At 53.1% G+C, this 27554-nt stretch overlaps 14 protein-coding genes across 14 annotated transcripts; 6 read left to right on the top strand and 8 right to left on the bottom strand.

The window, feature by feature from the left end:
* Positions 1-476: 476 nt before the first annotated feature.
* LTS14_009722 (uncharacterized protein) lies at positions 477-2276 on the top strand (the record flags this gene model as incomplete). Its single annotated transcript, XM_064842403.1, has 3 exons — positions 477-612; positions 666-1093; positions 1143-2276. The coding sequence occupies 3 exons, from the start codon at positions 477-479 to the stop codon at positions 2274-2276; spliced, it is 1698 nt and encodes a 565-aa protein (XP_064690031.1).
* Positions 2277-2488: 212 nt separating this feature from the next.
* LTS14_009721 (uncharacterized protein) lies at positions 2489-2990 on the bottom strand (the record flags this gene model as incomplete). The annotated part of the gene is made up of 2 exons (XM_064842402.1): positions 2489-2550; positions 2603-2990. 2 exons carry the CDS (start codon positions 2988-2990, stop codon positions 2489-2491), a joined length of 450 nt encoding a protein of 149 aa, XP_064690030.1.
* Positions 2991-3389: 399 nt separating this feature from the next.
* Positions 3390-4375, bottom strand: LTS14_009720 (uncharacterized protein; the record flags this gene model as incomplete). Its single annotated transcript, XM_064842401.1, has 2 exons — positions 3390-3811; positions 3865-4375. The coding sequence occupies 2 exons, from the start codon at positions 4373-4375 to the stop codon at positions 3390-3392; spliced, it is 933 nt and encodes a 310-aa protein (XP_064690029.1).
* A 1230-nt stretch (positions 4376-5605) lies between these two features.
* On the bottom strand, positions 5606-6230 carry LTS14_009719 (uncharacterized protein; the record flags this gene model as incomplete). The annotated part of the gene is made up of 2 exons (XM_064842400.1): positions 5606-6017; positions 6073-6230. The coding sequence occupies 2 exons, from the start codon at positions 6228-6230 to the stop codon at positions 5606-5608; spliced, it is 570 nt and encodes a 189-aa protein (XP_064690028.1).
* A 928-nt stretch (positions 6231-7158) lies between these two features.
* Positions 7159-8673, bottom strand: zrg17 (cation diffusion zinc membrane transporter Zrg17; the record flags this gene model as incomplete). The annotated part of the gene is made up of 2 exons (XM_064842399.1): positions 7159-7999; positions 8051-8673. 2 exons carry the CDS (start codon positions 8671-8673, stop codon positions 7159-7161), a joined length of 1464 nt encoding a protein of 487 aa, XP_064690027.1.
* A 665-nt stretch (positions 8674-9338) lies between these two features.
* LTS14_009717 (uncharacterized protein) lies at positions 9339-10854 on the top strand (the record flags this gene model as incomplete). The annotated part of the gene is made up of 8 exons (XM_064842398.1): positions 9339-9391; positions 9461-9482; positions 9550-9640; positions 9714-10209; positions 10267-10327; positions 10376-10501; positions 10555-10634; positions 10695-10854. 8 exons carry the CDS (start codon positions 9339-9341, stop codon positions 10852-10854), a joined length of 1089 nt encoding a protein of 362 aa, XP_064690026.1.
* Positions 10855-11719: 865 nt separating this feature from the next.
* On the top strand, positions 11720-12123 carry LTS14_009716 (uncharacterized protein; the record flags this gene model as incomplete). The annotated part of the gene is made up of 2 exons (XM_064842397.1): positions 11720-11879; positions 11936-12123. The coding sequence occupies 2 exons, from the start codon at positions 11720-11722 to the stop codon at positions 12121-12123; spliced, it is 348 nt and encodes a 115-aa protein (XP_064690025.1).
* A 302-nt stretch (positions 12124-12425) lies between these two features.
* Positions 12426-13895, bottom strand: LTS14_009715 (uncharacterized protein; the record flags this gene model as incomplete). The annotated part of the gene is made up of 2 exons (XM_064842396.1): positions 12426-13341; positions 13405-13895. The coding sequence occupies 2 exons, from the start codon at positions 13893-13895 to the stop codon at positions 12426-12428; spliced, it is 1407 nt and encodes a 468-aa protein (XP_064690024.1).
* Positions 13896-14493: 598 nt separating this feature from the next.
* On the bottom strand, positions 14494-15587 carry LTS14_009714 (uncharacterized protein; the record flags this gene model as incomplete). The annotated part of the gene is made up of 4 exons (XM_064842395.1): positions 14494-14997; positions 15045-15116; positions 15171-15327; positions 15376-15587. The coding sequence occupies 4 exons, from the start codon at positions 15585-15587 to the stop codon at positions 14494-14496; spliced, it is 945 nt and encodes a 314-aa protein (XP_064690023.1).
* A 300-nt stretch (positions 15588-15887) lies between these two features.
* On the top strand, positions 15888-18899 carry LTS14_009713 (uncharacterized protein; the record flags this gene model as incomplete). Its single annotated transcript, XM_064842394.1, has 1 exon — positions 15888-18899. One exon carries the CDS (start codon positions 15888-15890, stop codon positions 18897-18899), a length of 3012 nt encoding a protein of 1003 aa, XP_064690022.1.
* Positions 18900-18970: 71 nt separating this feature from the next.
* On the bottom strand, positions 18971-19694 carry LTS14_009712 (uncharacterized protein; the record flags this gene model as incomplete). Its single annotated transcript, XM_064842393.1, has 2 exons — positions 18971-19236; positions 19295-19694. 2 exons carry the CDS (start codon positions 19692-19694, stop codon positions 18971-18973), a joined length of 666 nt encoding a protein of 221 aa, XP_064690021.1.
* Positions 19695-20238: 544 nt separating this feature from the next.
* LTS14_009711 (uncharacterized protein) lies at positions 20239-21387 on the top strand (the record flags this gene model as incomplete). Its single annotated transcript, XM_064842392.1, has 3 exons — positions 20239-20267; positions 20323-21280; positions 21337-21387. 3 exons carry the CDS (start codon positions 20239-20241, stop codon positions 21385-21387), a joined length of 1038 nt encoding a protein of 345 aa, XP_064690020.1.
* A 677-nt stretch (positions 21388-22064) lies between these two features.
* Positions 22065-24374, bottom strand: LTS14_009710 (uncharacterized protein; the record flags this gene model as incomplete). Its single annotated transcript, XM_064842391.1, has 1 exon — positions 22065-24374. The coding sequence occupies one exon, from the start codon at positions 24372-24374 to the stop codon at positions 22065-22067; it is 2310 nt and encodes a 769-aa protein (XP_064690019.1).
* A 948-nt stretch (positions 24375-25322) lies between these two features.
* On the top strand, positions 25323-27310 carry LTS14_009709 (uncharacterized protein; the record flags this gene model as incomplete). Its single annotated transcript, XM_064842390.1, has 2 exons — positions 25323-25497; positions 25545-27310. The coding sequence occupies 2 exons, from the start codon at positions 25323-25325 to the stop codon at positions 27308-27310; spliced, it is 1941 nt and encodes a 646-aa protein (XP_064690018.1).
* Positions 27311-27554: the final 244 nt, after the last annotated feature.

The following is a 27554-nucleotide window of genomic DNA, read 5'->3' as shown; positions in this document are numbered from 1 at the left end:
GTCTTGTGTAAAACAGGGTTGGGTCGCAGCTGGATGAGCTGTTGTGGTGGATCCGATACGATACAGAGCGGAGACAAAAAGAATTTGAAGAACCTTCTAGCAAAGAAGTCCACATGTCTACAAATCGTACGCTTCTATAATTATCGCTTCGACCACATTATGCAGCGACGCAGGACATCTCTTGACTTCACGTTCGGCTCCTTACTTTTCCGCAAGATTGGAGTCGTGGTGCTCGAATTCCACCTGCAACCACCCCGCAGTATCATCCTTCACGTCATACCGAGAGATCCATAATCATCCATCTTGACTCCTCACTTCACCAAGACGGTAGCCGGCATGTAACGCACAGTAGCTCTCGAATTCTGCCGGTTGATGATATGCTGCAGATAATCTGTATATAACGTGGCAGGCTGCCTGGTTGAGAAGTTCAACGACATCCGAAGCCGGTAATCGTAAGTAGCTGATATACTTCTGCAATGGCGTTCTTGCTATCACTTCTTCTACTCGAACAGGTGGCGGCGAGAGATGTGTCAATTTCCGTGGATGCATCAAACCTGCTAGGCGATCTCAATCAACCTGCGAGATATTTTGGTGCTGATGAACCAAATTATGGTGCAATCATTCTCCTTACCCATACCGAGTTATCGTACTGACGAGCCACCTAGCGTACTATCCTGATGGTCAAGCCCTTCTGGCAGAGCTCGGCCAGCTTGGGCCGCAGCAGACATACTTTCGTACCCACAATTTGCTGACCACCTGCGACCCTCCCAACGACGTCTCAGCACGGCTCAAATGGGGCTGCACCAATGCGTACACGGAAGACGCCAATGGCAACCCGATATACAACTGGACGATCATCGACCGCATCTTTGATACGTACCTAGAGCGAGGTGTCAAGCCATACGCACAGATATCCTTCATGCCAAAGGCTCTTGCCACTGATCCGGACCCTTACACATTCCTTTTCGATCCGACATCTTCGTATAATGTAATCTATACCGGCTGGAGCCATGTGCCGACTTCGTGGCAGAAGTGGGGCGAGCTAGTGTACCAGTGGGTGAAGCATGAAGTCGAGCTTCGTGGTGAAGACGAGGTAAATAGCTGGTACTGGGAGGTATGGAATGAGGTATGTATGTTCTAAGGTCGCTGTGTTCAGCAGTCGTGCTGATGATCTTAAGCCCAATATTGGGTACTGGAATGGGACCGAGACCCAATACTTCGAGCTGTACGATTATGCCGTCGCCAATGTCAGACGTGCTCTACCAACAGCCAGAGTGGGTGGTCCCGAAGTCGCGGGTGGTCCGGGCGGCCAGTTCCTGCCATTGTTTCTGGATCACACCATCAATGGCACGAACAACGCTACCGGTGGAACTGGCTCACAACTGGACTTTATCTCTTTCCACGCAAAAGGGCTGCCGACATACACCAACGCCACAGGCTCCGTACCAGGACACTTGTCCTTGAATGTCAGTGCCAGCCTGATGAATGTTCGCGATGCCTTTAGCGTCATCTCTTCGTACCCATCTCAGAAGAACAAGCCCGTCGTCATTGGCGAGGATGATCCAGATGGATGTGCTGCATGCGTCTCTGATGCGTACGGTTACCGTAACAACCTCATGTACCCGTCGTACACCGCCGTGGCGTTTTCTCGAGACATTGACTTGGCGAAACGATATGGCATCAACCTGGAGGGCACACTGACCTGGGCATTCGAATTCGATGATCATCCATATTTTGACGGCTTCCGGGTACTAGCCACCAACCAGATCGACAAGCCTATCCTCAACGTCTTCAGGATGTTTGGCAAGATGACTGGTCAGCGTGTCGATGCGAATAGTACTGGCCAAATCTCTCTCGACGCAATACTCAGCGATAGCGTGAGAGGCGAGCCGGATGTAGGCGTGCTTGCAGCGCTGAACGAGACCGAGCACAGTTTGGCGATCATGGTATGGAATTACCATGACGATGATCTGCCAAAGCCTGATGCCGATATCACACTGGATGTGAGGGGGCTGAGCCAACAGTGGCCTGGCTGCCAGTCGGCGCGCTTGACACACTATCGCATCGACAACAGCCACAGCAATGCTTACACTAAGTGGCTCGAGTTGGGAGCACCTCAGAATACCACGGCTGCGCAAGTTGCGGAGCTCAAGGCCGCTGGTATGCTGGGGACCCTTGGCAAGCCGACGAATGTACAGTTGAGTGATGGTAAGGCGGAGTTGGAGTTCTCTTTGCCGATACATGGTATCTCGCTGCTGGTGCTGGAGCAGCAATGAAGTGGCGATAGTCAGCCGAGCAGAGTGGTGGTGATGGTTCAAATGCAGCGAGATGGACATTGAAGCGGAAAGACTGCGCGCGCTTCGAGCAGTCCTCGTCATGTAGGCCCTTTCATGCATCCCGAGACGTCATTTCCAAAGGCTATGCGACAGCAGCCTTGGTGGATATGATTGAGCAGAGCGAGATCGAGATGATCGCAACGTTTCCGAGGTCAACCTTCAGGTGGTGGACTTCTGCACAGCCCGTTCCAAGCCTCGACGAACTGTCTGCCATCTGCGAGGTGGTCAGCAAACATCCCGCAAAGACGTAGATGTAAACCACATACCTCGACTACTAGTGAACGAGAGAACATACTCTCCACGTCTGTTGCGCGGAGGCTTATATTGTGATGCAAAAACATACGGCGGAGGTTTCAGGGCAGCCAGACTCACCGACCCGTTGCCCTCGTATTGCGCCCAATCAAGATCACACGCATACGCATATTTGGTAACAAACGCTGTCCAGATGGGTACATCTTGCATGGACCCACGGTGAGCTGATGCCTCGATACGCACCACGTGAGACGTCGAATCGCGAAAGAGTCGCAAGGCGTGCTGCATGTTATCGTGATGTACGACGCCGCCAAATAGTAGTACCTCGCCACCTTGGCCTTCGAGCTCTAGACGGTCGTGGAGCGATTGTTCTGGGAGGCCACGGCGATCCTGATACTTCATGGCCACGAAGGTGCAGTAGAAAAGGACCATACCTGTGCTGAGTTAGTACAGTACTGGCTCAGCCCACACGATTTCCTAGACCTACGCTCGTACAGAACAAAGTTCAGGACAGCCCATGGCTCATAGCTGCCATCGGTACGAGCGCGGCATAGCTGTAGGCAGGACATGTCACGTATGACCTTCAGGTTTGCCACAGGTTGGCAGAAGTACAAAGCACGGCCGACATTGTCTCTGCCTAGGACGAGCACACGTGATCGAGAATCGTGTAGCCGGATGTACAGGCGCACGTGCATCCCATCACGATCGAAGGGTCTATTGTGCCGTCAGTCAGGAGCTTAGTCATGTACAGCGTCCGTCGAAATACTAACAACTCCAGAGCCTGAACAAAGCCATCTTGAGCTAGATGTTGAAGCGCCAGGTGGTCGGTGCCTCCGTAGCACCGAGACTGCTCAGGCCTATCACGGTCAGCTTTGCTCTTGGCCGAGGGAATAAAACATACAGCCGACAGGCAGGTCTGAACCTAGTCGTAGGATTGTTACCATCATAGATCTGCTGCACCCAGTGATTGATGGTTTCAGGTACGACAGGCCCGGTCGAATAGGATGTATAGCTCGATGAAAAAGTAGGAGAGGGGCTAGATTTATATATTGGTGACATCTGAGGCGGGCTTGGCACGGGTGGTCGCGGCCGGCTGGCATCCCAGTCCTCGAAGTCATAGACAAACTCTGTTCCTGGACTCAGAGATACTTCAAACTCTGCCGGGAAGGGTGGTATCGGTGGCGGACGGGGCTGAGGTGGTCGGGGTCGTGGTGTGCGGGCTCCTGAGCTCATCTCAGCTGCTGCATGTGCATGAAAGGTAGACGAGGCATGGTACCTGCTATATTCGGCTGGTCGACACGTATGGCTTCAAGCCGTTGAGCGTACCTCAGATCGGTCATACGCCTCCGGAGCTCACTCAGACCGTGTGGTGGCGCACCAGTGACGGTCTGCAGTTGAGCATTGAGGAAGTCACGATAGCAGCTGAGACGCTCAAGCAGTCCAAAACTTTCTTCATCGTTCATCTTGTGCTCGAGATCCTCCCACACCATCTGTCTCGACCGATCGCGTGACCGCCTGAACATGCTGAAGACTTCATTGATACTGGCTTGTAAGCTCTGTAGAAGCATAGCAACATCCTGCCGGATGCGATAGAAGGAAGGCTCCAGGCGTGGGTCATGCTCAGCAGTATCGAGCTGGCGTAAGGACGAGCTGATCGCGAACAGCCCTGCGATGATGCCAGTGACCCGGTTTGCATGGCGTGGTAGACTGTCCCGAAATACGTGTAGGCCGGATGCAGCGTCTTCAGAGTCCTGTGCTAGCTTGATCAAGGTGCGTTGTTGCGCCATAGGTGCTGTGATCCCTGTTACTCATGGCCATGCGAGCACTGTCAGTCGCCACAGGACGGGCTTGTCGTATCGTATGAGCTTGGTATCGCAGACATGTCCTTGAGTGGGCGATCAGAGTCATTCACTAAAAGACCGCCTGGCAATAGAAATTATTCGACCAGGGGGCGTTTCAAAATTTCGTGCAGCAAACAGTGAGCTACTATACTTCCGCTGCCAAAGCTTCTTCCCTGGTGAGAGCTTCGAGCGTGAATGGTCGGGATGTTGACCGGAGCTGTCTGTCTTGCAGCAATGTGCTGTCAAAATATGCGGTGCTTAGTCACGCCCAAAACATGGCTGATTTGGGCTAGACACAACAGAAAGCCCACCAGGAGAATTTCGACAAGCTGGAGTTCGTCTGTCTCGAAGCAGTCAAATTCGCGGGCCCACGAGCAGAGTCGTTGAGATAAGTCGATCACTTCGCCCATTTGGAGTTGCGATACTTGAGAGAGTGCCAGCCATGCTGGAACCAGGAGTGTCTGTCTCCTTTCAGGCCACAGGATCCAGAGACGAATCTACGTGAACAAACGTCATGACCGGCCATGTGTTCGCGTTGTAACACAACCTGCAACCCAAAATCGCGCAGTGCGATCAATTGCGAGGAGCTCCTGGATTACATCTTCTGATGTCTGACCGTGTCCGCTGAGAAAGCAGATTCGCAAGTCGATGGTGATTTTGATGTTCTCTGGGTCTGAGCTGTGTCGTTTACCGCGAGGACGACTTTAGGCCTCGCACAGAACAGTATGTGATACTCTTGCGACCTCCTGTCGATGAAATTCACGCGGTAGTGATGATGATCTGGGTGCAGCCGGAAGAGTCATCGCACTCGGGCTTGGCACAACAATGGCTTCCTTAGGCGACAATGGCCTGGGTGCCTGAGTCACGACTAAGTAAGATCGAAGGACAAGTATCTGACTGCATAATGGTTATGCATTGCAGTCTTCCCAAAACGGGATAATGCGCAGACTGTGCGCTGCTAGAGCTAACATTACAGATTCGTCTAGGATCTACAGCATATCACATCCTCGAAAAACGCCTCGCGTGTGCGCTTCCCTCATGATCATGCTAGTGAACGCCATCCGACCTATCCGTATGCAAAACCTGGAGGTTCATCAAAGGTCGTAAGAGCCGTGAGCAAGAGCAAGAGAGTGTGAGGCCGTCCATCGCCATGTATGAGAAAGTGGACTCGCCAGCTTAGACGAGCTCGTAGTCCTCATCGGCATCCGGGACGATCATAGCCGGAGCCTTGACCTTCTTGCTCTTCTTGACTGGCGTCAAACCAATGCTCTCACCCTCATCATCCAGGATCTCGTACTCGTTCTTGACCAGCTTGACGGTCTCACGATCCTCGAATTTCGCAACAGCGTTTGCAAGAGCAGTGTTAAGGATCTGGCTGCCTTGGGATGGACCACGAGCGGCGTCGAAGGAGTACATGACTGCGGGATCGACTGCAGGGGAGGGAGTATCATCGTAGTCGGAGGTGGAGTTGCTGGAGTCGTCGGAAATGGCAGTACCATCAAGCACGTCCTGCTTGCGGGCGACCTTGGCACCGTTCTGGAGAGCAGCTACAGCGCCCTTGGACTCGCGGCGCTTGGCGTTGTAGTCGCTACGAGGAGTCAGCAAAGAACTGGTGCAAGCAGGAAGTTGGGGATGATGCATACGTCTCAGAAGGACGGTGTGGGCGAGGCTTTCCACCAGCGGCCCTGCCAGTTGTGGTGTTGCTGCCGAGCTGCCACTTATGCTTACGCGCCGCATCGCGTTTGTAGTCTTGAGCAGTGCTGCGGAGGTCGGAGGTGGAGAAGGTCTGCTCAGAGGACATTGCGATGGTATTCACAAAGGGTGGTTGTACTGTGGTGGTAGTCGGTCTTGTTGGTGGGTTGCAAGCTGGAGCTAACCTGATGGTTGAGCTGGATTGGGATTGTAGTACCTCGAAGGCGCTGCTTTGTTTAGGGTTTGGCTCAGGATGGTGTTGTTGAGGGACAAAGGAGCTGGACAGAAGCTACGTGACGAGTTGCGTGACTGTGGTGAGAGGTACGACGGATGATGGGCGTGACTCAATGAAGCGGAGTCACTGGTCGGTTGAGTAAGGCACGGCTGAAGCTGTTGCTGATGCTTGTCTAAGACGACTTGCACGTGCTTGCTTGCTTGGGACGGTTGCTGTGATTGTTCTGACTGAAGTTGATTCTACGAGGTTCTTCTGGGTGAACAAAGAGGGCACGTCAGAGTCATCACAACAAGGCACTGACTGATATCGTCTCTATCAATCCGGCCGCGGTCCTACGCGCGCAATCAAGCTCAGGATCCGAGCTCGAGCTTCCTGCTGGCGCAATCGGACACTTCGGTTCTGTGGAGTGCATAAGATAAGCAGGCGCCACAACAGACGCGAGTCGAGTCACCTGGTCTTTCCGTGGCCAACGCCATGCGCACGCTTCGTCACTCAATCAGGAACGTGATTACCCTGACTGGATCACGAGTGAGCCATCCTTCCTGCGCCACTGTCAACTGACCATAAACTTGGTGCTGGCACGGCCATGGCTTTGTCTTGTTTCAAAGCAGGTGGAAGTGGGCGATTCGAGGCTCCGAGTGCGTCATGCTTCTATATGCACGAGCGGGAGCAGCCGGGAAGTCACGTGTTTGTGAGATCATATCAAAGTTCCCACGTTCCTCGTTTTCGCGTTGGACATACGAGGATCCATATGGCCACACGAACAATTGTGCAATTCGTGGGCGACAGTGAATATAGCTGACTAGTCACGCTCTACAGCCATCTGTACACTGATCTCCCAATGCATGCCCTTCGTCTCTCCAAGCCGTTGCCGTATCAAGCTCGTAACTCGTTGTCTTATCTTCGTCATCTCATCACCATACCCACTGCCATCTCTGTATCTCAGTTTCAGATTCGCCATGCACAATCCGTAGTGCACTTGCCAGAAGCGTGCCTCCTCGACAGCACTAACTCCAGGATCCGTCTCGATCTCGTCGATCACATATCGGACTGCACGCTTATCCTCCGCACCAGACTTGTAGCTCATCAACAGCATGCTTGCTAGAGAGGTGCCGAGCCGCACCCCGAGCGTGATCATAAGTACGGCAATGACTAGCGAGAAGCTCAGGTCAAAGTACTTGTAGCTCTGCATGTTCAAGAACGGGAGAATAAGCAGCAGAGCAGAAGCTGAGAGTGTGAGGAAGTGACTCGGGTTGCCCAGGATCCTGCCCCAGCCAGCGATCAGCTCCAATCGCATGGCCTTACCAATGCGAGCATGGTTCTTCAGCACCACGGCAGAGACCAAGGTACTGACAATGGACAGCAGGGAGCTGATGTCGACTGAGCCAGCTGCGACACGCTCGTGCGAGTGCGTTGAGTGGGACTCGTGATGCCCAATATTCTCCAGGGAATGCTGGATCCCATGGCTGATAATATCGAGGCCCATGAACGTGATGAAAACAGCCATGCCAAAACCAGCGAGCACATCTGCCCTTTCCAAGCCGAATGGATGTTTGATCGAGCTTCGCTTCCATACCTCGAAATTGCCCATTACATCCACTGCTACACACACCGTGGCACCTGCTGCATCGAATAGAAGTAGTCTAGACAAAGCGGTCATAGCCAGCGAACCAGCGCCGGAGAACTGCACGTACGCAGAGATCAGAAAGTGTCCAAGACACCACGTCAACCGTGCCGTCTGGTTAGACGTCATGCTCCACCACGCCTCCTTTCTCGTGGGCATAGGTAGTGAGGCTGGCACACTGAGCGGAGTCCTTGGAACAGGAGGTTGAAAGATCGAGTCCATTGCTGAGGCATGTATTGAAGAGTGTCGGTACTTGTGCCCCTTTCTTCGCCCCAGCGCCTCACTCTTGCTAATACTGTTCTTCCCCGAGGTGTACTGCACCGTAGTGAAGTTAAACGGATTGCTGGTGGTCGAGCCATTGTCTACACTTGCAAAGCCGCCGTCTGTGCTAGCAGTCTGTGGCGTGACTGGACTGTAGTATGTGCTCTGCGGGCTCAAGGCATTTCCAGGAAACGTCGCACTCGCCGGCGAGAGCAAAGAGCCCATGGTATCTTCGGCCTTGTTCGCGTCATGTCGTGACTTGTCCGGCGAGTCAGTGAGACCTTTCTGTATGTCGTAGTCGTGGTCAGTGTGGATCGCAGGCGGCGTGTTTTCGTTGCCGTCTATGCCAAGGCCATTGGAGGTGAAGACTTGAGTGTCAGGGGGCGGCGTAGGTGTCCGAGGTGGTCCGGGTGCAGAAAGTGAAGAGACCATCTTGTTCCTCGCTGTCGCAGCATTGACAGCTCTATCGACAGCACTGGCAGACGCAGGCCAACAATGCCAGTGACTATTAATATGTGAAAGTCGCGATTGTCTTGGTCCGCATTTGCGGAGATGCCCGGGAGTGTCTTCACGTGACAGGCCGCGGCGACGGCGGCCATGACGATCCTGCGGCTCTTCTGGCCACCTTCTAGCAGCATATGAGCTCTAAACTCCACATGCAGAGCTGCTTATTTTATGTCCGTGGACACATTGATGGCTAAGACTGTGCGAGGACTTGAATGACAATCGTCTTTCATGCTTGTCGGGTAAGTGACCTACATATCTTCTCCTACACCTTTGAAGATGAACCGAATCCCGGTTGCAACTTCCAGGCCATGTAATACGGAGAGGGAAGGCTTCCCACCCTGGAGTGCGCAAGAAACAGAGTTTGACGTCGTAAATGTGTGGCCGAGCACATAGGTCACAATGACGGCACAATAGGAAATGAAGTAGTCGAGTGGGTGCTCGCCTGACTAGGAGATATGGTAGACTATTTACGATATATGTCTCTTCGACGGTGCTGATAAGTAAATCCCGAGCCCTCACTCGTACTCTTTTCATCTGTATCTCATCCTCACAAAAGACCTCAAATCAAGCGTCTGAAGATCTCAAGCACCATGGGCTACCCGGACACCGCAGAGGGCTTCATGGTCCACGACCAGAAGAAGTGGTAGGTGAAATCCAGCACGAAAGTCTCTAGCGACGCAGCCCAGCGACTAACATATTCCTTGCTCGATAGGACCGAGTTCAAGAAAGAAGAGGTACGAATGATCATTGCAGAATGCACGCTTGTGAGACCGAGTGTACGAGTACTTACGCGGAGCACAGTTCCCAATGAAGAAGTTCGAAGACCGGGACATCGACATTGCTATCGACTGTTGCGGTGTCTGTGGCTCTGATATTCATACCATCACTGGCGGTAGGTGATCTCATCAGGACCTGCTGCATCCACGGCATCGTACTGGGAGTCGAAGGGCTGACGAGGTCATCAGGTTGGGGCGACTGCCCACTGCCAATCTGCGTTGGCCACGAGATCGTCGGGCGCGCCATCAAGGTTGGCGATGGCGTCAAGACTGGCATCAAGGTTGGAGACCGTGTCGGTGCTGGTGCCCAGATCGGCGCCGACCTCACCTGCGTCAACTGCAAAGCCGACCAGGAGAATTACTGCCCGAATATGGTCGACACCTACGGGGCAAAGCACAACGACGGCACGGTGGCACAAGGCGGTTTCTCGAGCCATATTCGCGTCCAGGATTACTTCGTCTTCAAAATCCCAGATGCGTTGGATTCAGATATTGCCGCGCCGATGTTGTGTGCTGGCATCACAACGTACAGCCCGCTGGTGAGATTGGGTTGCGGACCTGGGAAGAAGGTTGGAATTAGCGGTCTTGGTGGCCTTGGTCATTACGCCGTGATGTGGGCGAAGGCACTTGGAGCGGAAGTCTATGTCTTGTCGCACACTGCGTCGAAGAAGGAGGATGCTATGAAGTGAGCGTGACTTGTCCGGATAAATGTCACGAGAAGGGGCTGACCGTTCTTCTCTAGACTTGGTGCTTCGCATTTCATCGATGTTAACCAAAAGGACTGGCAGAAGCCTCTGGCATTTGTGAGTACAACACATGAAACCCCTTGGGCTCACACTGACCTATTCTAGACTCTAGACTTCATACTCAATACTGCGGACGTCATGAAGGACTTCAACATGAGCAACTACTTCAGCTGTCTGAAGGTAATGGGTCGCTTCCACACTGTTGGCCTACCAGATGCACCACTGCCACAGGTATACATACAAATATCTGACGATTCGTTGTTAGCTTTACTGACCCTTCCCAGCTCATGGCGCAAGACTTTGCTCCGAACGGCTGCTATCTTGGAGGATCTCATCTTGGCAACCGACAAGAGATGGAAGCCATGTAAGGAGCCAATCGACACTGTTAATTGGATGTGTGACGTAAATGCTAACGTCTCTACAGGCTTGAGCTTGCCGCCAAGCAGGACATCTCGTCGTGGATCGAGAAGATTCCAATCAGTGAAGAGGGCTGCAGTAATGCGGCAAAGAAGGTCAAGGAGAACGATGTCAGATATCGTGTCGTTCTGACTGACTTCGACAAACAATTCGGCAAGCGAGCTTGAGTGTGTGGCTCACTATATGGGAGATAGCAAGGATATATGCTGTGAATACGAAGCATGGCTACAACACGGTCAGATCCTAGAACATACCAGAGTCTAGTTTACCAGCAACCTGGTCTCGCCACAAGTGGTTAAGTCGAGATAGCTTCTCGTGCTTCCTTCCATGCTATGAATTCCTCAAGACTACATCATGATTCAGAGCTGTAACACTGCAGACGATGATCAACACAATCGAGTATGTCATCTCGACATCATCTCACACGCCCAGGTCGTTTGATAGTACGGCCGCATCTCCCCCATAGTCATGGGCACACGAACAGTACGCGTCATAAAAGTATCCGATCTTGTGGGGGTCACTTCCGATGAAGTGCGTGCATTAGCGTACGATCTTTAGATCTCGTTCCTTGCACTAGGCCCTCTTCGTCCTGTCCATGACATCTTCTCAACAGCTGCCAGCCCTTTTTTCGTGCGCAATCCATCACAACAATGCTCCAACCGCAGACTTGATTGGGCGCCCTGTCCCTGAGGCTGACAACAGGGTTCTTGGATCGTCGATGGCTGTGGCTCCGGCAAGATCTGTAGGTCGTCTAAAATCATATAGGCTTCCGGCAACCTGCAGTGATCGTCTTCACGCTTGTCTGCAATGGCGCGAAGACGAAGTGCTTGCATCAGTATGACACTCGACATTTGGCGTCTGAAGATGAGGAGGAGCGGTGACGTCCAGCAACCATTGTGATGGGCATTGACCTTGAGGTAGGCATATATGTACACATGCTTCCGTTCCCATAAACAGACTCCGCCATTTACACATCACCAACTATCCAACAACCACCTTCTACAAACAGATCTCGCATCCAATATCAGCAATATGTCGGCATCCAACAACGAAGTGCCTGTTGGTCTTGACGGCGACAACGATTACACCAGCCGCACTGGCCAGAAGCAGGCCCCCATCCCAGTCCAGAAGGATGAGGACTCGATAGAGAGCGGTGTCAACCCAGCGACCGAGGACAGCGACGCACAGCTTGGTGAGTTCTGAATGCATTTAATCAGGTCAATTTGACACTTCCTAACATCCCACTAGAGAAGGACGACAAGGATGCCATCAACAAGGACAACATCGTCGACGCCCGCACTCGTGGTGCGGCCAAGTCAAAGGGCGCTTACACCGATCCAGGTGATGAGGAGGGCCTGCCAGGTCCCAATGACGGCACTAGCAGGGGTGCCACCGAGGGTCTGCAGGACAAGTCTACCAAGGACGCGGTAGTCTAAGAACCTGTCGTATGTGATTCTAAACAATCGAGATCTATATTGTATAGTAGTGTAACGATATGAATATGACATTTCCGAGATACTTCATATGCAGAGAAATCGTTTCCCATCCTTACATTGTTTTCTGAGTTATCGCTGTCCACTAAACGCATTTTATTTCAGTATTGTTTGGCAAGTTTTTGAGAGTTTGTCAATCCGTACTTGTGTGATTCGTGTGAAAGTCTTTTGTCAACATAGGCCGCAAGACAGAATCTGATAATGCGATCTAACCCAAACCAAGCTATGCTTCAAAACATGATGTATTACAATGCTGGCTTCGGCATAGTCTTGCCCTCCTTCTCGTAGCCTTGGAGTCTCCTATCCTTAGCTTCCTTCATGTACTGCCTAGCTTGTGCAACACTCAACTCCGTGACTTTGCTCACATCCACCTCACTCTCCTTGCCAGACTTCGCTTCGATAAAGGTCCCATTAGTCTTCACACTCTCCGGTTCCTCAACACATCTACGTGCAAAGTCGCCCCAACTCTTCATACATCTTTCCGCTGTTGCCAAAGAAGGTATGAGCATAGCAAAGCAATGCGGCATGGCTTCGTACTCCTCATACTGCACTTTCACGCCCTGCGATGCTGCACGAGCTGCGACGACCTTATCTTCATCCGTCAATAATTCTGTGCCAGTACACATCCACAGCGGAGGCGACTTCTCCCAGCTCTCGGAAGCCAGTGGAGAGGCCAATGGGTGATCCAGTAGACTCAGATCGCAGAAGAGGTCACCTCGTGGAGGGTTCGTGGGCCAAACATTGTCTTTTGGGAAGCGAGACACAGAATCGTCGTGATTCGCAGACGGTAAATAGTCGTACTTGGCATTGTTTGTGATCGATGGCATGGCGCGGCTTATGTCGAACCAGCCGGAGTTTGCGCATGTTCCAGCTGGTAGTGGGACATCTACATCCTTCTCATGGAACTGCACTTTAGGTTGGTCGCTGGTCCGATGTAGTTGTAGCAGAAGTTGGAGAAGGGCGAAGGCAAGATTCCCGCCTGCACTGTCTCCAGCTATAAGGATGTTCTTTGCTGGTATTGCCTCGTGTAGCGAGCCTGGTGGTGGATAGAGCAGAGATAGGTACATCATAAATGCGTCCAGTAATTGTGATGGGAAAGCTGCTTGTGGTGCTAGTCGGTACCGCACGCTGCATACACGTCCATGGGTCTCCTTAGCTAGTCTGCTGCAAAGTACGCGATGGGTTGATGGATCGCAGAGATAGTATGCTCCGCCATGGAAATACAGTATGGTCGTTTCGCTGGTTCGTGAGGGTTCCGCTAGGAGTCGCTTATACTTCTCCTCTTCACTGACATCAGGCAAGGCTTCCTCCTTGCCAGCATTTGGTCGATAGCCCGTCCATTCCACCTCAGTGTCCACCAGGTCTGGTTTGGTGTAGTTGACCTCACCTTCCTTCATATCATCGATCGCCTTGAAGATCGCATTCCTAACGCCCTCCTCATCTGGCTTCGGCGCCTTGATCGTGGACTTGGCCACCCAAATCTTGCCCTTGATTCCTGGATCCTTCAATGTCCCAGCTTGCACCTTGCCGATGGTCGTCGTAGGCTTTTTGCCTCCGCCTGACATCATTGTCCGTAATACCTGGACGGTAAGGGTCGTTCGTAAATCCCATTTCGAGGACGTCTCGGTCATGCCCAGGGAATGCCATACTGCCGTGTTTGCCAGTGAAGGGACCTGTGGGAACAGGAACTTGGCGAGTCCAAGCGGAGAGTCCATGATGAATACAGTGTATCTGAATGTCAGTATGCTCGAATGTTGCGAGGAGAGGCGGTCAGAGACAGCGCGAACGGGAAATGAATGTACGGTAACGGAAAGTATCCCACCTTGCTATCTAAATCACAATCATACGCCACTAGCATGTGCAAACCAATAACATGCCCGGGCCACGGTGTATCCGATGAGCGAAGAAAGGGAAGTGAAGACAACGTCATGAAACAAATCGCCTCGGCTCGGCTGCCGGCCTAAACGGGAAGTCGTAAACCATGCGCAGAATGACCAGCATTGTTCCTTTAAGGTCGAACCCATGATTTTTGGGGACCTGGGCATCCAAATCCGCATCATGAGTAGTATATCGATGCTGAGAACGACAAAGTCAAATCCGGAGGGCAGAGGCCGAAATAAAAGGTATGCATAATGGGTATCGAGCTAATAGATGATAATACATGTTCGAGATCTCGAAGCAATCAGCGATGTGCTGTAGCAGGCAATGGGCAGCGAGCAAACACGCACGCCCATAGTGCAGCAGTACTCCAGCTCATATGGCGACCGGAATGCCACCCACGAGGTGCAGAGACGGAGTCAGTCTCGGTTCGCATCACTCCTCGTCAACAGCAGCAGCCTTCTTGGCCCTGCCCTTGGCCTTAGCCTTGGCCTTCTGCGGCTTAGGCTGCTCCTCCGCCTCTGGTTCGTCTCCGTCGTCCTCAACGACAGCCTTTGCAGCTTTCTTCGCCTTCGACTTCTTAGCGGTAGCTGGCTTGGGCGTCTCATCCTCATCAGCCTCGACAGTGTCGGAGGATTGCGCCGCCTTGCTTCTGCCCTTCCTAGTGGCAGGCTTATTCGGCTTCACCTCATCGACGTCGTCATCCTGGGCCTTCTTCGACTTCCTGGCTTTCTTGGCTGGCTGAGCAGGCTCGTCTTCTTCATTATCGTCTGTGGCGGCCGTCGCAGCCTTTCTCGCGCGAGGTTTCTTAGCCGGCTTGTCGTCAACATCATCGTCAGCGGTGGCAGTGGCGGCAGCACCACGCTTCTTAGACCCTTTCTTGGTAGGAGAAGGGTCGGCGTCCTCGTCCTCGTCCTCGTCCTCGCCCTCAGCATTCTTCTGCGTCGTGTTAGTCGTGTCAACGACAGGAGAATCATGCTACTTACGCCTTTCTTCTTCTTCTGCTGCCTCTTGAACATACCCGAAGCCTTTCCAGTGTACCTGTTCATCTCAGGATCCTGAATACAATGTCAGCGTTGAGAAGGGAAGCATCGAAATGGCAGTTCGCCTACACCATTCCAGTCCTCGTCATCAACGTGAACCTGCTCAAACGCACGCTTGACCTTCTCCTGCACGTCCGAAGGGAGCTCTTCAAAGCCATCAACCATTTCCATGTCGCCACCTGAGCTCTCCTTCCAGTTATGTATGACCAGAGGCGTCACGCAACCCCTGTCTATTGTCAGTAGTCGGTCTCATTGGGAGTGAGTGCGAACACACCAGTGGCGATAATGATAGCCCTGGTGCTCATTGATGGTGACCATAACACCGTGCCTGATCTCGCCCTTCAGGATCTTGGTTTTGTTGTCCTTGCATTTCGTCGCTTTGCAGACAGCACGGGCATTCGGAGAGATTTCTGTAATCTTGATTAGTTGAGAGCTCCACAAGTTGTTGTCCGAAGAGATCAATAAGGTACCAAGGCGGTACGCCATTGTCAATACGCCGAGTGTTTGCACTGATTATGTCCGTCGCACAAGCCTGAGGCGCTCTTACACTTGACGCTGGGCGCGTTGAGTGAGGAGGATTTGGAGCAGTTATGTACAATACTTGTTGGTGAAATAGCGGAAGGTTAATTTGCGTTGTTTGTTCTGGTACCTTGAGTTGAAGTCGAAGTTCAGGCAAACAGCGCGTTCAAGGCGGCCGCGTCGGCAGCGCGAATCTGGTGATGCCCGACATCATGTCCGCCACACTTCATCTCTTTCTTTTTATCGATATTTTCCATCTAATCATCAATGCTACGATGTGGTTGTCGGAGCATAGCACGGGGTGTATCAAACTGGCGGCCGCTCATTGCCAGGCAAATATCCGGCCCAGTGCTTGCAAAACCGACGAAGCGTACACACGCCAGAGGTGATGCTCTACCACGACGTGAGCAGAAACCGGATGGCCTGGTCGCGACCAAACCACAAGGGACTCCCAAACTCCCGGCACGCAATGACAGGAACGATGTGAAAGCATGGGCGTCTTTGTTAGAAGCCTGTTTGCCACCACAATTACGACTGCCTGAGTACCATAGCCTGAACGCTGGCATCCAAGATGGAGCAGAGAAAGGGCGCATCCTGTACGTGGCTCGAAGGCGGCCTGCTTCCGGAGGCGGTGCCGATTTGTTGTACGATCTTGGTATACAGCAAGGTAGATGGCAAGCGGTCGTCTGGCTAGTGAAGAGCCTTGTCGATGCGCTAGGTCCGAAATCGCCTTTGCAGGATGAGACTTCTCCTGTGCCTACCATCTGGAACGGTCAGATCTCTCTGGACGAATTGACCAAGGAAAGCATCGAGCTTGAAACAGCTCTGTCTGAGCCGGAACGGTTATCACCCCACGCACTCGATACTCTAGATGCTGGTTTCGGCCATACCACCGAGGTGACAGCCACAGAACTCCGGGGAGAACTTCGACGTAATGTACTCGGCGTCATTTGGCGTAGTCTTGGAGCCATGATCATCGCATGTGCGGACGGCCCCGTCAAGCCCGAAGTTCTCGAGATCATCGCATATCTACATCACTCGGGAATCATGCCTACATCGATATACAGCCGCAAACCCCGCCTTGATGAAACTGCGATTCAGCAGCCCCCAACCCTCCATATGTTGAGTTCTCGGATCTTGACATCACTCTCCGATGCGGCTTGGAGGGCTCATGAGAAGATCGTGCTCGATCAAGCGAAAGCTAATGGTAACAAATCCCTGCCCTTGCGACCAGAAATTCCTGGTAGCGCATATCGCATCCATGTGTCCGGGTTGAGTGCCGAGATATGGCTCGAGCTCATATTGTGGTCCTGTCTGCATGGCGAGTGGGTACAGGAAGGTCTGGCTATTCTCGAAACCGTCTACCGACAACCTCAGCCACAGTGGAAGGCAATTTCCTGGCGTTCGCTGCTGCCCGATGCAAACGACTCCTTAAGGAACTGGGATAAGCTCGAGTACATATTCAACACTCAGGCACCTCATAACATGGATCAAGACCCAGTAGTACACGACGTGAAACGGACCATCAGCAGCGAGGTCGTCAACGCATATGTAGACGCGCTGGTTAGCGAGCTTGATGCAGCGAAAGACAGTAGAGTCGTGCTCACTGTGTCAGCCACCCAGCAGCTGAATGCGGCCAGAGCCTTTCTCGACAGATCCGGCCTGAAGCTTGGGGGAGGATCGTGGGATGCCGTAGTCCTTCGACTCTTTGAGTCACGCGCTGACGATATACTGGGCATACATGCTTTTCAACAGATTCTCGGGCTCTCTCCTGGCTTTGGGGTTGAAGTAAACTCGAAGAACACACAACGCTTGCCTCCGTATGTACGTGATGGTAGTGCAGCCGCCATCGGCATAGGACATCAGGTCTTGCGAACCAAGATCAAAGCTGGCGATCTTGCGGGTGCTTTCCACGTAATATTCATGTTACAGCGATACACCGATGAAAACAAAAAGAGGTCTCTTCAAGACTTCTTCCGCTTCGAGGGGGAGGGTAAGCAACAGCGGCGGATAAAAGGCAGTCCACTGTTCACTGGCAATTACAGCATAATAGACTATCCAGCGTTCGGACTGCAGATTCCGTCTACCGCACTCGGGCAGCTGCTGGAATTGGCGACGGCCGCTAATTCGCTTGAATATGGGAGGTGGCTTCTGTACAACGACGAAGTAGACGGGCCACTGATACCTGAGCATATGTACAAGGACCCTGCTGTGGCACCTGCCCTCATCCGCTTCGCGACAGCAGCACACGACAATGCTCTCCTGGTGAAAGTAGTGCAAGCAAAGGCCAGCCAGAACAAAGAGACAGGATCCGGTCCAACCTTATCGCATAAAGTACTGCAGTCCTTCTTCGACGTGCAGGTCGGAATGAGGAGATGGCCTGCTGCACAACGGATCCTCGAGACCCTTTCTGAAAACATGCAAGAAAGCTGGAGTACTATCAACTTGGCTCATGTTGCTCGTACCATTTTTGAGCTCCAGTACCAGTCTGACACTCGTGAAGATGACCCACGCAAAGAAGATTTAGTAGCTGCAAGACAACTTTTCCACAGCATGTTTATGCCAGAGCGCGAGGAGAAGCGGATACGAGGTTCACGAGACGGTGAAAGGATTAAGACACTATGTACAATCTTGGCCACTGTCGATGAAGAATGGGCAGACTTTACCACCACGATTGCATCGCTCCCGGACCACTTCGTCTTCAAGTCGGACGTGAAAGCGTTCAATATCGTCCTGCAGAGCATAGCAAATACTCGTGGTGCTACTGCTGCCCACCAGCTTGTCAGTACCTTTTGGCCAGCTAGTGTGCGCAGCGCCCACAGAAGACATAATTCTTCCAGGTCCGCTCGCAAACGTTCGAATCCGCTTGATCATCCTCACCGTCAACGGACCGTCCTGCGAATCCCCGCCGCCAAGGAGAAATTGGTGGCCATGTATGGAGGTCTGCGGCCAAACTCTGCGACGCTTCGCATTGTACTGCACAGCGCTCTGATCGAGGTTGGACGCGCTGCGGATGATGCGGGATCAACTGACGTGGAATGGACTAGTAGCTATCCTCTCGGTGACTCAAAGGACACGATTACTACACAGCTGAGCGATATACTTGTCTGGGCACACCGGGCTCTACTTGAGCTTGGATCTGACAACCAGGATCTGTTACACGAGCTCGAAAGTACCCTATCAAATCACCAGCTCGAACACTTGCGAACGCATGTACCAGCTCTGTTCGAGAGTGTGGACCCTGAAGCTGATGACAATGCGACGGCATCGGCAGTATGAGCTTGGCTTTCATCTACTAAGCAAGAGCCGCTTACTACCCTTGTCCTCCATACTGTATTACTCGTATGAGTCTACACTCGTTGCGGATCACGCAACATCCATACTCGCTTGGCAGCCTCCTCATCATAATACCCTTTCCACCCGAAATCATGCATATTGGCCTTGAGCACGGTGATCTCGCGAAACCCAAAGCGCTTATACAGGGCTAAGCCTGCGGGCGTCGACTCCAACACCATCATCGCACTGTGCCTGTCGGCTTGCTCACAGCCCCAGGCTAAGAGCTTAGATCCGGCCTTGCGACCTTGACAAGCTGGATCGACCACCAGGATGTCCAGCGCTGTTGGATAACATTAACATAGGTACGAGCTGAATAATGGGAAACGACAGGTACGCACAAATGTATGGCTTTCCAGCAAGATGCTCCCGACGCCATTTCTCCCACTCCATCTTGAAGAACATTCGCATTGGCCAATTGCCCTGATCGGGCCAGCCAGGTGGTGGAGGCTGGTTTGGATCTATTGGTACATCCTTGGCTGTCTCGGCCGTGTCAAGTGCGAATGTCCACTCGACGCCAGCTACGATTTGCTTGGACCTGGTATCGATGGCCTTGATGAAGTGATTGTCCGCATTATGAATTTGCTGGACGATGTCGGCTTCGTGGAAGGCATACCAGTCGGCTGTATAGCCTAGAGGCCACATCATGGGGATTCTGGGATGGTCGGCGAAGGCATTTCTGAAGACACGGATGTAGGCTGGGACGTCGGCTTCTTGCCCTGGGAGGATGTCGAGGTCCATGATGCGAGACTATGACTTTGAAGCTGAGAAGTTGGTGAATCTAATATCATGAATGCCATTGACATTTTGTTCGTAGTTTGGAGTCATGCTCGGATGTAGATTCCTAGACTGACAGTGAGTCAATCATGCACGCTTGGCGATCTTTAACATTTAAGGACCGAATCAAGGGCACGCCCTGTTCTCTACATCTTCTCCTCTTCGACTGTTGAGGGTACGGTCGACACTTCCGTCTATCGCGTCTCTCACCACAAGAACATGTGTATACTGCTAAATCTACACCATGATCTCACAGCTCATGCATTCACTTCCCCGATAAGCAAAGCGATAAGAAATAAGGTTTATGCGCGGGGCCAGAGCTGCGTACCCTGCAGACGACCAGCGTCCTCTTCTTCCGTTTCACCTTTCATCCTCGTTGCCTCACCTAACACCTTTACAGTGCAGGCCACTTGTCCTTTTCGCAAGTCAAATCTCACACAAGGCCCTATACTCGCGGCAAAAGGAAAGCCGTCTCCCATCACTAGCATAGCACACGACACCCGCCAATATGTTTGGCTTCATCGCTGACATACTCACGTGCGCACACCACTCTCGTCAAATGGCATACAAGTCCATACTAACCCGTCCACAGCTCTATAACCTCCATCCTCTTCCCCGTCTACGCCTCCTACAAAGCCCTCCGCTCCTCCGACCCCGCCAATCTCGCCCCATGGCTCATGTACTGGACGACCCTCTCCCTCTTCCTCGTCGTTGAAAACCAACTCTACTTCATCCTGTACTGGATCCCCTTCTACTCCTGGATCCGCCTGGGTGTGCACCTCTACCTCGTAGCGCCGGGCAAACAGGGTTCCGTCTTCTTGTACAAAGAGTACATTAGTCCATTCCTGGAAGAGCATGAGCGGCAGATTGATCGCATGATTAGTGAGGGTCATGCCAAGGCGAAGGCGGCAGGGATGGATGCTGTGAAGAGGGGTGTCGAGTATGTCCGGGTGAACATGTTGGGTCAGGCACCGAAGCAACCTACGCCTCCGCCTAGCAGGAACGTGAGCTACAGTACACATCTACTCAGTCGATTCACCATGCCTAGCGCACGAGATGGTTTGGCCGCGGCAGGGACTTCGGATCTCTTCAGTCTACTTGGGAAGGCAATTTCACAAACGACATACCCAGACGCAACGACAAGGGAAGAGCAAGCGCGAGACCTCGCAAGCTCAGGCACTCTAATCCCACCTACACTCTCCGGCCACGAGCGCGACGAATTCGTCAATACCCAACGCGAGCGGCTCCGCACTCTCCTCCAGGCCTTCGATACCGAAGCCTACACATCAACCACAGCCGGCGCCTCCGGTTCGCAGCCTCGCTCCCCAGCACCCGGTAGACCATCATCTCGCAAATCATACCTCGCGCCCCGGGACTCGGGAAGCGGGTACATGCACCAGAGTCGGTCGGAGTCCGAGTTCGAGGATCTTGGGTACGAGACTATGCCGGATCCGGAGCAGTATCGTGTGCAAGACGAGCGTGATCGTCCTCCACCGTCTCATATGGAGAGGCCGGCGAAGGGCAGTCCGGGGTGGTCGAATTGGATCTGGGTACGTTCGCTCAGTGCGAATTGTAATATGTGCTTTTGCGCTAACCTCATCACCAGGGCAACTATGGCGAGAAGGATAGCTTCATCGATCCGAAGAAACATCTTTGACTGGTGGCAAGGCCGGGATGTTGTCTTGATTACATGAATAGATGCATACACGGCTTATGGGAACTTACATGACGAAGGCGTTGATCAATGGGATGAGGCGTTACGTCTGACTGTGCCTGAGGTTCTCGCGCGAGTGCACACCACCCTAGTACTCCTTAAGGTGCGGTCACAAGCTTCTGCAGAGCCAGACAGTACTGGCAATGGGCCCCTCGTGATAGAGCACAGAGATAGATCGATCTAGGAAGTCGCACATCGCGCACTACGTCTGCATGTGACGACGGGGAGGCAGCAAGCAGGTCTCCTTCGCATCACAGCGCTGTACAACATATATGCACAATCTGCCGACTTCATCCCGGGCACACCTAGACACTTACTCCTCGCTTCCAAGACTGCAAACAATCAAAACCCAAGTCTTTCCACCTCACGCCGCAGAACACCTTCGCCCAGTCCCGCTCATAAACACTTTTCTTCTTTTTACACTCCGCATACCTCACCTTATCCTTTTCCCAGTAGATCAGCCCAAAGATCCAAGAAAAGCTGCAAAACGTCGCGACCCAGATCGCTCACCCCGCCCAACACCCCGTGCATGCTATGCAAATCTCGCAACCACAATATCTCCTTTCCCTTTCACTCGACGAAAAGACAGATCGCTGAACGCCAAAATTAAAGACCACGAATCACTCCCTCTGCTCCGAAACAGCGCCAGAAGAAGGCGGCGTATCAACCCCCCGTTTCTTCCTCGCCAACCTGAAACCCGCACGATGATGACTCGATGGCTCCACAGCTTCCTCAAAATACAGATTCTGTATCAGCTGCAAATCAGTCCCATCTTGCACCTGGACCTGACTTGCGGTCCGAGCAGTCAGGATCCTCTTCCGCCGATTTTCACGCTCAGCAATGACTTGCCGCATGATGCTAGCCACGGTATCCGCGCCGAGCTGAAAGACCAGACCATTATGTTCCAGGATACATTTTAGCAAAGCGAATGGTAAGGAGAGTAAGATGCTAGAGATGTTTGTCGTGCCTGCTGATGGACGACCGTGGTCTTCTTGTGAGAGTTCCCCGAAGCGGATCTGGCTGAGTCTGGGGTCGGATCGCGAGGCTTTGCTTTCGTGTGAGTGTGGCATTGAGGGTAGTCGAGGGCAGGGAGGGAGTTGTGGTGCTGCGGCGTCGAGGTAGAAGTTTGGTGGGAACATGTGGACGGTGAAGTCGATGACGCGATGCAGTAGATCGGTCGAGTAAGGGTCGTATGTGGGTATGCCGATGCCGTCTGGTCGTCCGAGAGAATCGTCGCTTGAAGAGCAAGATACTTCACTACCATCCTCAACAGTGAAAGCGGGGCCGAGTCCACCGTCCAGCGAAAAAGCAAGAACAGCAGGCACAGTGTCCCAGTGCAGGAAGCTCAAAGCGATGCCCATCGCCCTTCCTGCAATCACGGGTAGCTGGAGCCATGCTGCAGTGGCGACATACTGCAAAGCACCTTGCATCCGCTCATCGTTGCTCATCGGTCCTTCCGGTGTCGCATGTGGATGTCTGAGCTGCTCGAGCGCGCCTAGTGGTCCGCCGTATAGATATTGTATGCATTCGGTAAGTTCTCGTATGCGGATATATGGCCCGCGTAGTGGTATATGGACTTGTAGCTTTAGATCTGCCGAAGCCGGCGGATCGCTGGACTGGATGAGGTCGAGCAATCTGGGACTGCGGCTGAGTATGATCTTGTGCGCATCGAGATATTGCTGACCGCCCTCACCGTATTCGAGTATTTGTAAATGGCAGTCAGCTAGCAAGGGATTGCCGTATTGTGACTGAACATGGTGACGAATAGCTTCCGCATTCTCGAACCGCAGCGTTTGCTCGTGCTGTGGGAATGACGGTGGCGCCTGACCATAGTAAGCCTGTCTGAGATTCGGAGGAGTTGGCTGAAAGGGCGCTCGGTGCTCGCGTGGCATGTACTTAACACCATCTGGCACATCACCAGCGAAAGGTGACTGCAGTTCGTCGCCGGTTCTCGCTACCTTGGCGGATGTTTGTGATATGGATCGAGATCTTGCGTAGTTCCTATTCGGTGCGCCTTCCTCAGCAGGCGTGAAGACCTCGCGAGGTGGGTAGCGGAAGGAAGCATGGACGGGGTGTGGTAAGTGTTGTTGCATCTGCGAGTAGTGGTTCGGGCGCATCTGCCATGCACTGTGTGGTATGCCTTGCTGCCCTCGAAGTGGAAATGGCTCGGAAGCATGGTGAGCGTGAGCGGATGGCGCAGAAGTCGATGGCGGTGGCTTGGCACCTAGTGGCGGCCATTGTTGAGATTGGGCATTTGAGTCGGCTGACTGAGGTGGGAGAGGCGAGGAGGTCGACGAGTCGTGCGCGCCAAAGACGATGCTACTTGTGCTTGGGTGATGTGTGCGGTTTCGCAGGTGAGGGTGCTGATCTTGCCAAGGCGAAGAAGCAGACTGTGGCGTGTAGCGTTCTGCGGAGGGCACGAATGCAGGCGGAAGCTGGGTTCGAAGAGGACGCATATCAAATCTTCGAGCTCCAGATGGGCTCACTACAGTCGGAGCTGCCTCGTTAGGCGTCGTCTCTACAGATGCCGGTGTTTGCAGGATAGCCGTCGACGAGTCGTCATCGTCATCGCCATTGAGTAAAGGTGTCTGTACACTATCTCGTGACCCAGGTGTGTCTGTTGCTGAATGGTTTACTCCATTGGTCGTGTGCTCCGCGCTGTCACCATCCCTCTTCACTTCGTTTGTCTCTGGAGTGGAAGGCACAACATCATCACCATCCGCACCATCTACTGGCTTACTGCTACTCTGCACCGCCTGCACTGCATTTGTCTCACTTGTCAATGGCAGCTCCTCTGCCTTCGGCTGACTCTTGATCGGACGGGACTTGCTCAGTGCCAGCGGGATAGCAGGCACTACTCTGCCCTGCGAGGGCCTCTTGCGGCCATTGTGTTTCGTCGTTGAGCCAGTCACACCGTCGCTATCTGGCATCGCCCGCTGTCTTTGGCTTCGTCCCTCGGCACGGCTTTGAAACGTCGGAGGAAGGGAGATTTTGATCAGAGGGCACGTGGACGATTATTATAGCAGGTGCGAGGGCTACAGCAACTTCTCCAGGAGGTAGTGGAAGGATAGGTTGAGTAAGAGCTCCTGGAGTGCCGGGGAGGTGTATGTGATGTGAATGTTGTGTTTGTTATACTGAGTGAGCAATGGATGCGAAAGAAGTGTTGATGACTGAGCGACTGCGGAGACAAGTGACAAAGAAGCGTCCAGATGTGGGGATGCTCTCGGTTGCTGAAGAAAAGGCAAGCTTGGACTCGTTTGTGGCCACCACTCTGTATAACGTCTACCTATGTCCAGTACATGTGGGATTGCAAGCCGGTATAGCAGTGGTCGGCGAGGACGGCGAGGACGTCTCGTATCAGATGAGGCAATGGTACTGATCGATCCACAGATCCTCCGCAGCAGACAGCATTGGATAGTCGAAGCCCAATGGCTCGGCTTAGCAGCTTACAAATATCGTCAGCACAAGGACTTTCCCAAGAACCACCATGACTCCCATCAGCTCCCGTTGCGAGGGAGCAACTCCTGAAGACCGACCATGACTACTGTCGGTATACCGTGTGAGACTGCCGTTCGGACAACGTAAGCAGAGTAGGTGCAGCACAGCTTTCGATTCGATCTGCTCTTGCATTACCAGAGACATATGTCCTTCCTCATAGTCCTCCGGTTCGGCATGCCGAACTGCACTTTCTCACGCTTTCAAGCCCGAGATGGGACTGTTTATCTTCGAGCTCCATATTGGGTATCTAAACCCAGACCTAAGAATCGATTGACACTTGACCTAAGGAGACCTTCACTCGTTCGTTGCATCCAACCGCACCTATTCATACCACACCAGGCACCTCAGCTACACAACCCACAGAATCAATCGACCGCGCAATGATCCGCAGCCAGAAAACCAATTCTCCAACACCCTTTCACCTACGACGAGGTCATGCTCGCCACCAACATCCTGCGTTCAGCCCAGGTTTCGGGTTTGGCGATCACGGTCAAGGTGGCCACGATACACCTGGCCCCATGGCCCTGAGCATGCATATGCCTCAGCAGCCGTTCGGTCAGTGAGGCACATCCCACAGCAAACTCGATGCTTACATCTCACAGCCAACCGCTATCAACTCCTGGGACCTTCACCCGAAGAGTCTCCGCCGGATCTCCCAGAACGAGAAATCTACACTCCCACTCGCTACCGCCGACCACGCAACAGCAGAGGTACAAAGGAAGCCAAGCGGCGTCGTGATGCTCGGCGAAGCAAAAGAAAGATGGCGGCGCAGATGCTTGACGAGCAGCTCTCACGCGACATCGACGCCACCCTGAAGGAGATCAACTTCACTACTACTGGGCTCCCAACGCCGCCATCAAGTCTGCCTTCACCAAGACATACTCCTTCCCCAATGCAGATCGAGTTTCCGGAGCCGATGTTCCTGCCACCATTGCCTCCTAGTCCTCCACAACTGCCGCCATTGAGGTTTGGTGACCTCGACCTGACTACGCTCTCACGGCTCGTGCCATCCGACGAATACTTCCGCTCATCGACTCTGATGTCTGTTCCTCAGCTCCCATCTTGGTGTCCGCCACTACCGGCACTCATGCGAAACAGGTCATCAGCAGAAGACATGCCAAAGTTCTTCGACCTATCGAGACTGCCAGAGCCGAAGAACAGCTTAGCCTCGCCAATACCAAAGCCATCGCCATGTCAGGGGATGCAGCTATGGCGTGGCCTTGTTGACAAGAAGTCGAGGCAATCACGATTCTTCCCTCGTCCTGCTTCACCGCTGCCAAGGGTCAGATTGCCACCGACCGTGTGCAAGCTACACAAGGAAGACGAGAGTTTGTCCAGCCCATCAGCTCCATACGCAGACGCTGTCAAGAAAGGCATTCCGGACGATCCGAGAAAGGCCACGGAAGATTTTGATACCCCGCCGGACGATATCTGTGCCCAGACTATGCCAATCTTTGAACCTTCTGCAGCCAACTTGTGGAGTATCCTGGCAGAAGAGTCCCCATCTCACAGCGCCGCTATCAACGACCCATATCTGGCGAGCTTTGAGGCTTGTAACGAAGACACCTACCTGACCGCTTGGCAGAATGCCATCACAACAGAGAACCATACTGAGCCGGTTGAGCTAGACAGCAAAGAAATACCATATGTCCACGGCAACAGTCTTACAGACGATATTGGCGATATTGAGGCTTCACCGTATACTTTCGAACATCCGAGCATGATGCACATGGCTACCACCACTTCTGAGCCGCTGTCAATCTTGCCTGTAGGTCTCAACGAACTCACGATGGATCGGGAGTACGAGGAGGGTGTACCTGCCGGCCAGTACTGCAACAACAAACCAATCGATACCAGCGTCATCTCAGCCGAGATCCTGCCAGTCGACTGTGTCATTGAAGCAGAAACGGCAGCACATGTACACGAGCACTCCGACGCGCACTTCAACAGCGAACAGTCTCTCTTCCATCCATCCACACCAGCACCAAGGAGCGCAGCTAACAGCCTCATCGACCTCGCCGATTTCTTGAAGCTCGGCCATGGCGAGGACTGCTGGTGCAGCGGATACTGTTACGAGTGCAAGCCTGCATCCGAGATTACAACTGCGCGCATGAAACCGGAGCTGGCGACTACGGATAACGTTACCGAGACTGATAAGGAGTGGATGCTATACATCAGTGCCAGAGACAACAACAGCCTTCCCGATCTCACAACCGAAGATGTGAGCGGGCAGGAGAGCCAGGCGCAGAGTGCGGCTTCCTCTGACTGGGAGGACTTGTTTTCTGACGTTGTGCAAACGACACCGAGCAAGTCGACTACTTCTGAGACGAGTGGCTTTGATGACCTCGACGAGGGCGATTGGGTGTAGGATACTGATGGCCTTTAAGCGCTTGCAAATGCTACTGGTACGAGGATAGGGAAGAATACTGGGAAGGGTACTGGGAAGGATACTGTATTGATTGCTCCTAGCGTGTTGCGGTAGGCGCTTGGCGTCATGGGCAGATCACATCCAAGACGGCACGAGGCTTGTATTGTGGGCATGATCGTGAGATTGGGGTAGGTCAGCTGCAATGCCTGGTCTTGCTTGAGATGGTGCTAGGTGCCTGGAGGGA

The sequence above is a fragment of the Recurvomyces mirabilis genome (genome assembly GCF_035927965.1).
Source record: "Recurvomyces mirabilis strain CCFEE 5264 chromosome Unknown scaffold_33, whole genome shotgun sequence".
Taxonomy (NCBI): Eukaryota; Fungi; Ascomycota; class Dothideomycetes; order Mycosphaerellales; family Teratosphaeriaceae; genus Recurvomyces; species Recurvomyces mirabilis.
Note: the sequence above shows the minus strand (reverse complement) of the source record. Positions and strands in the feature narration are given on the sequence as shown.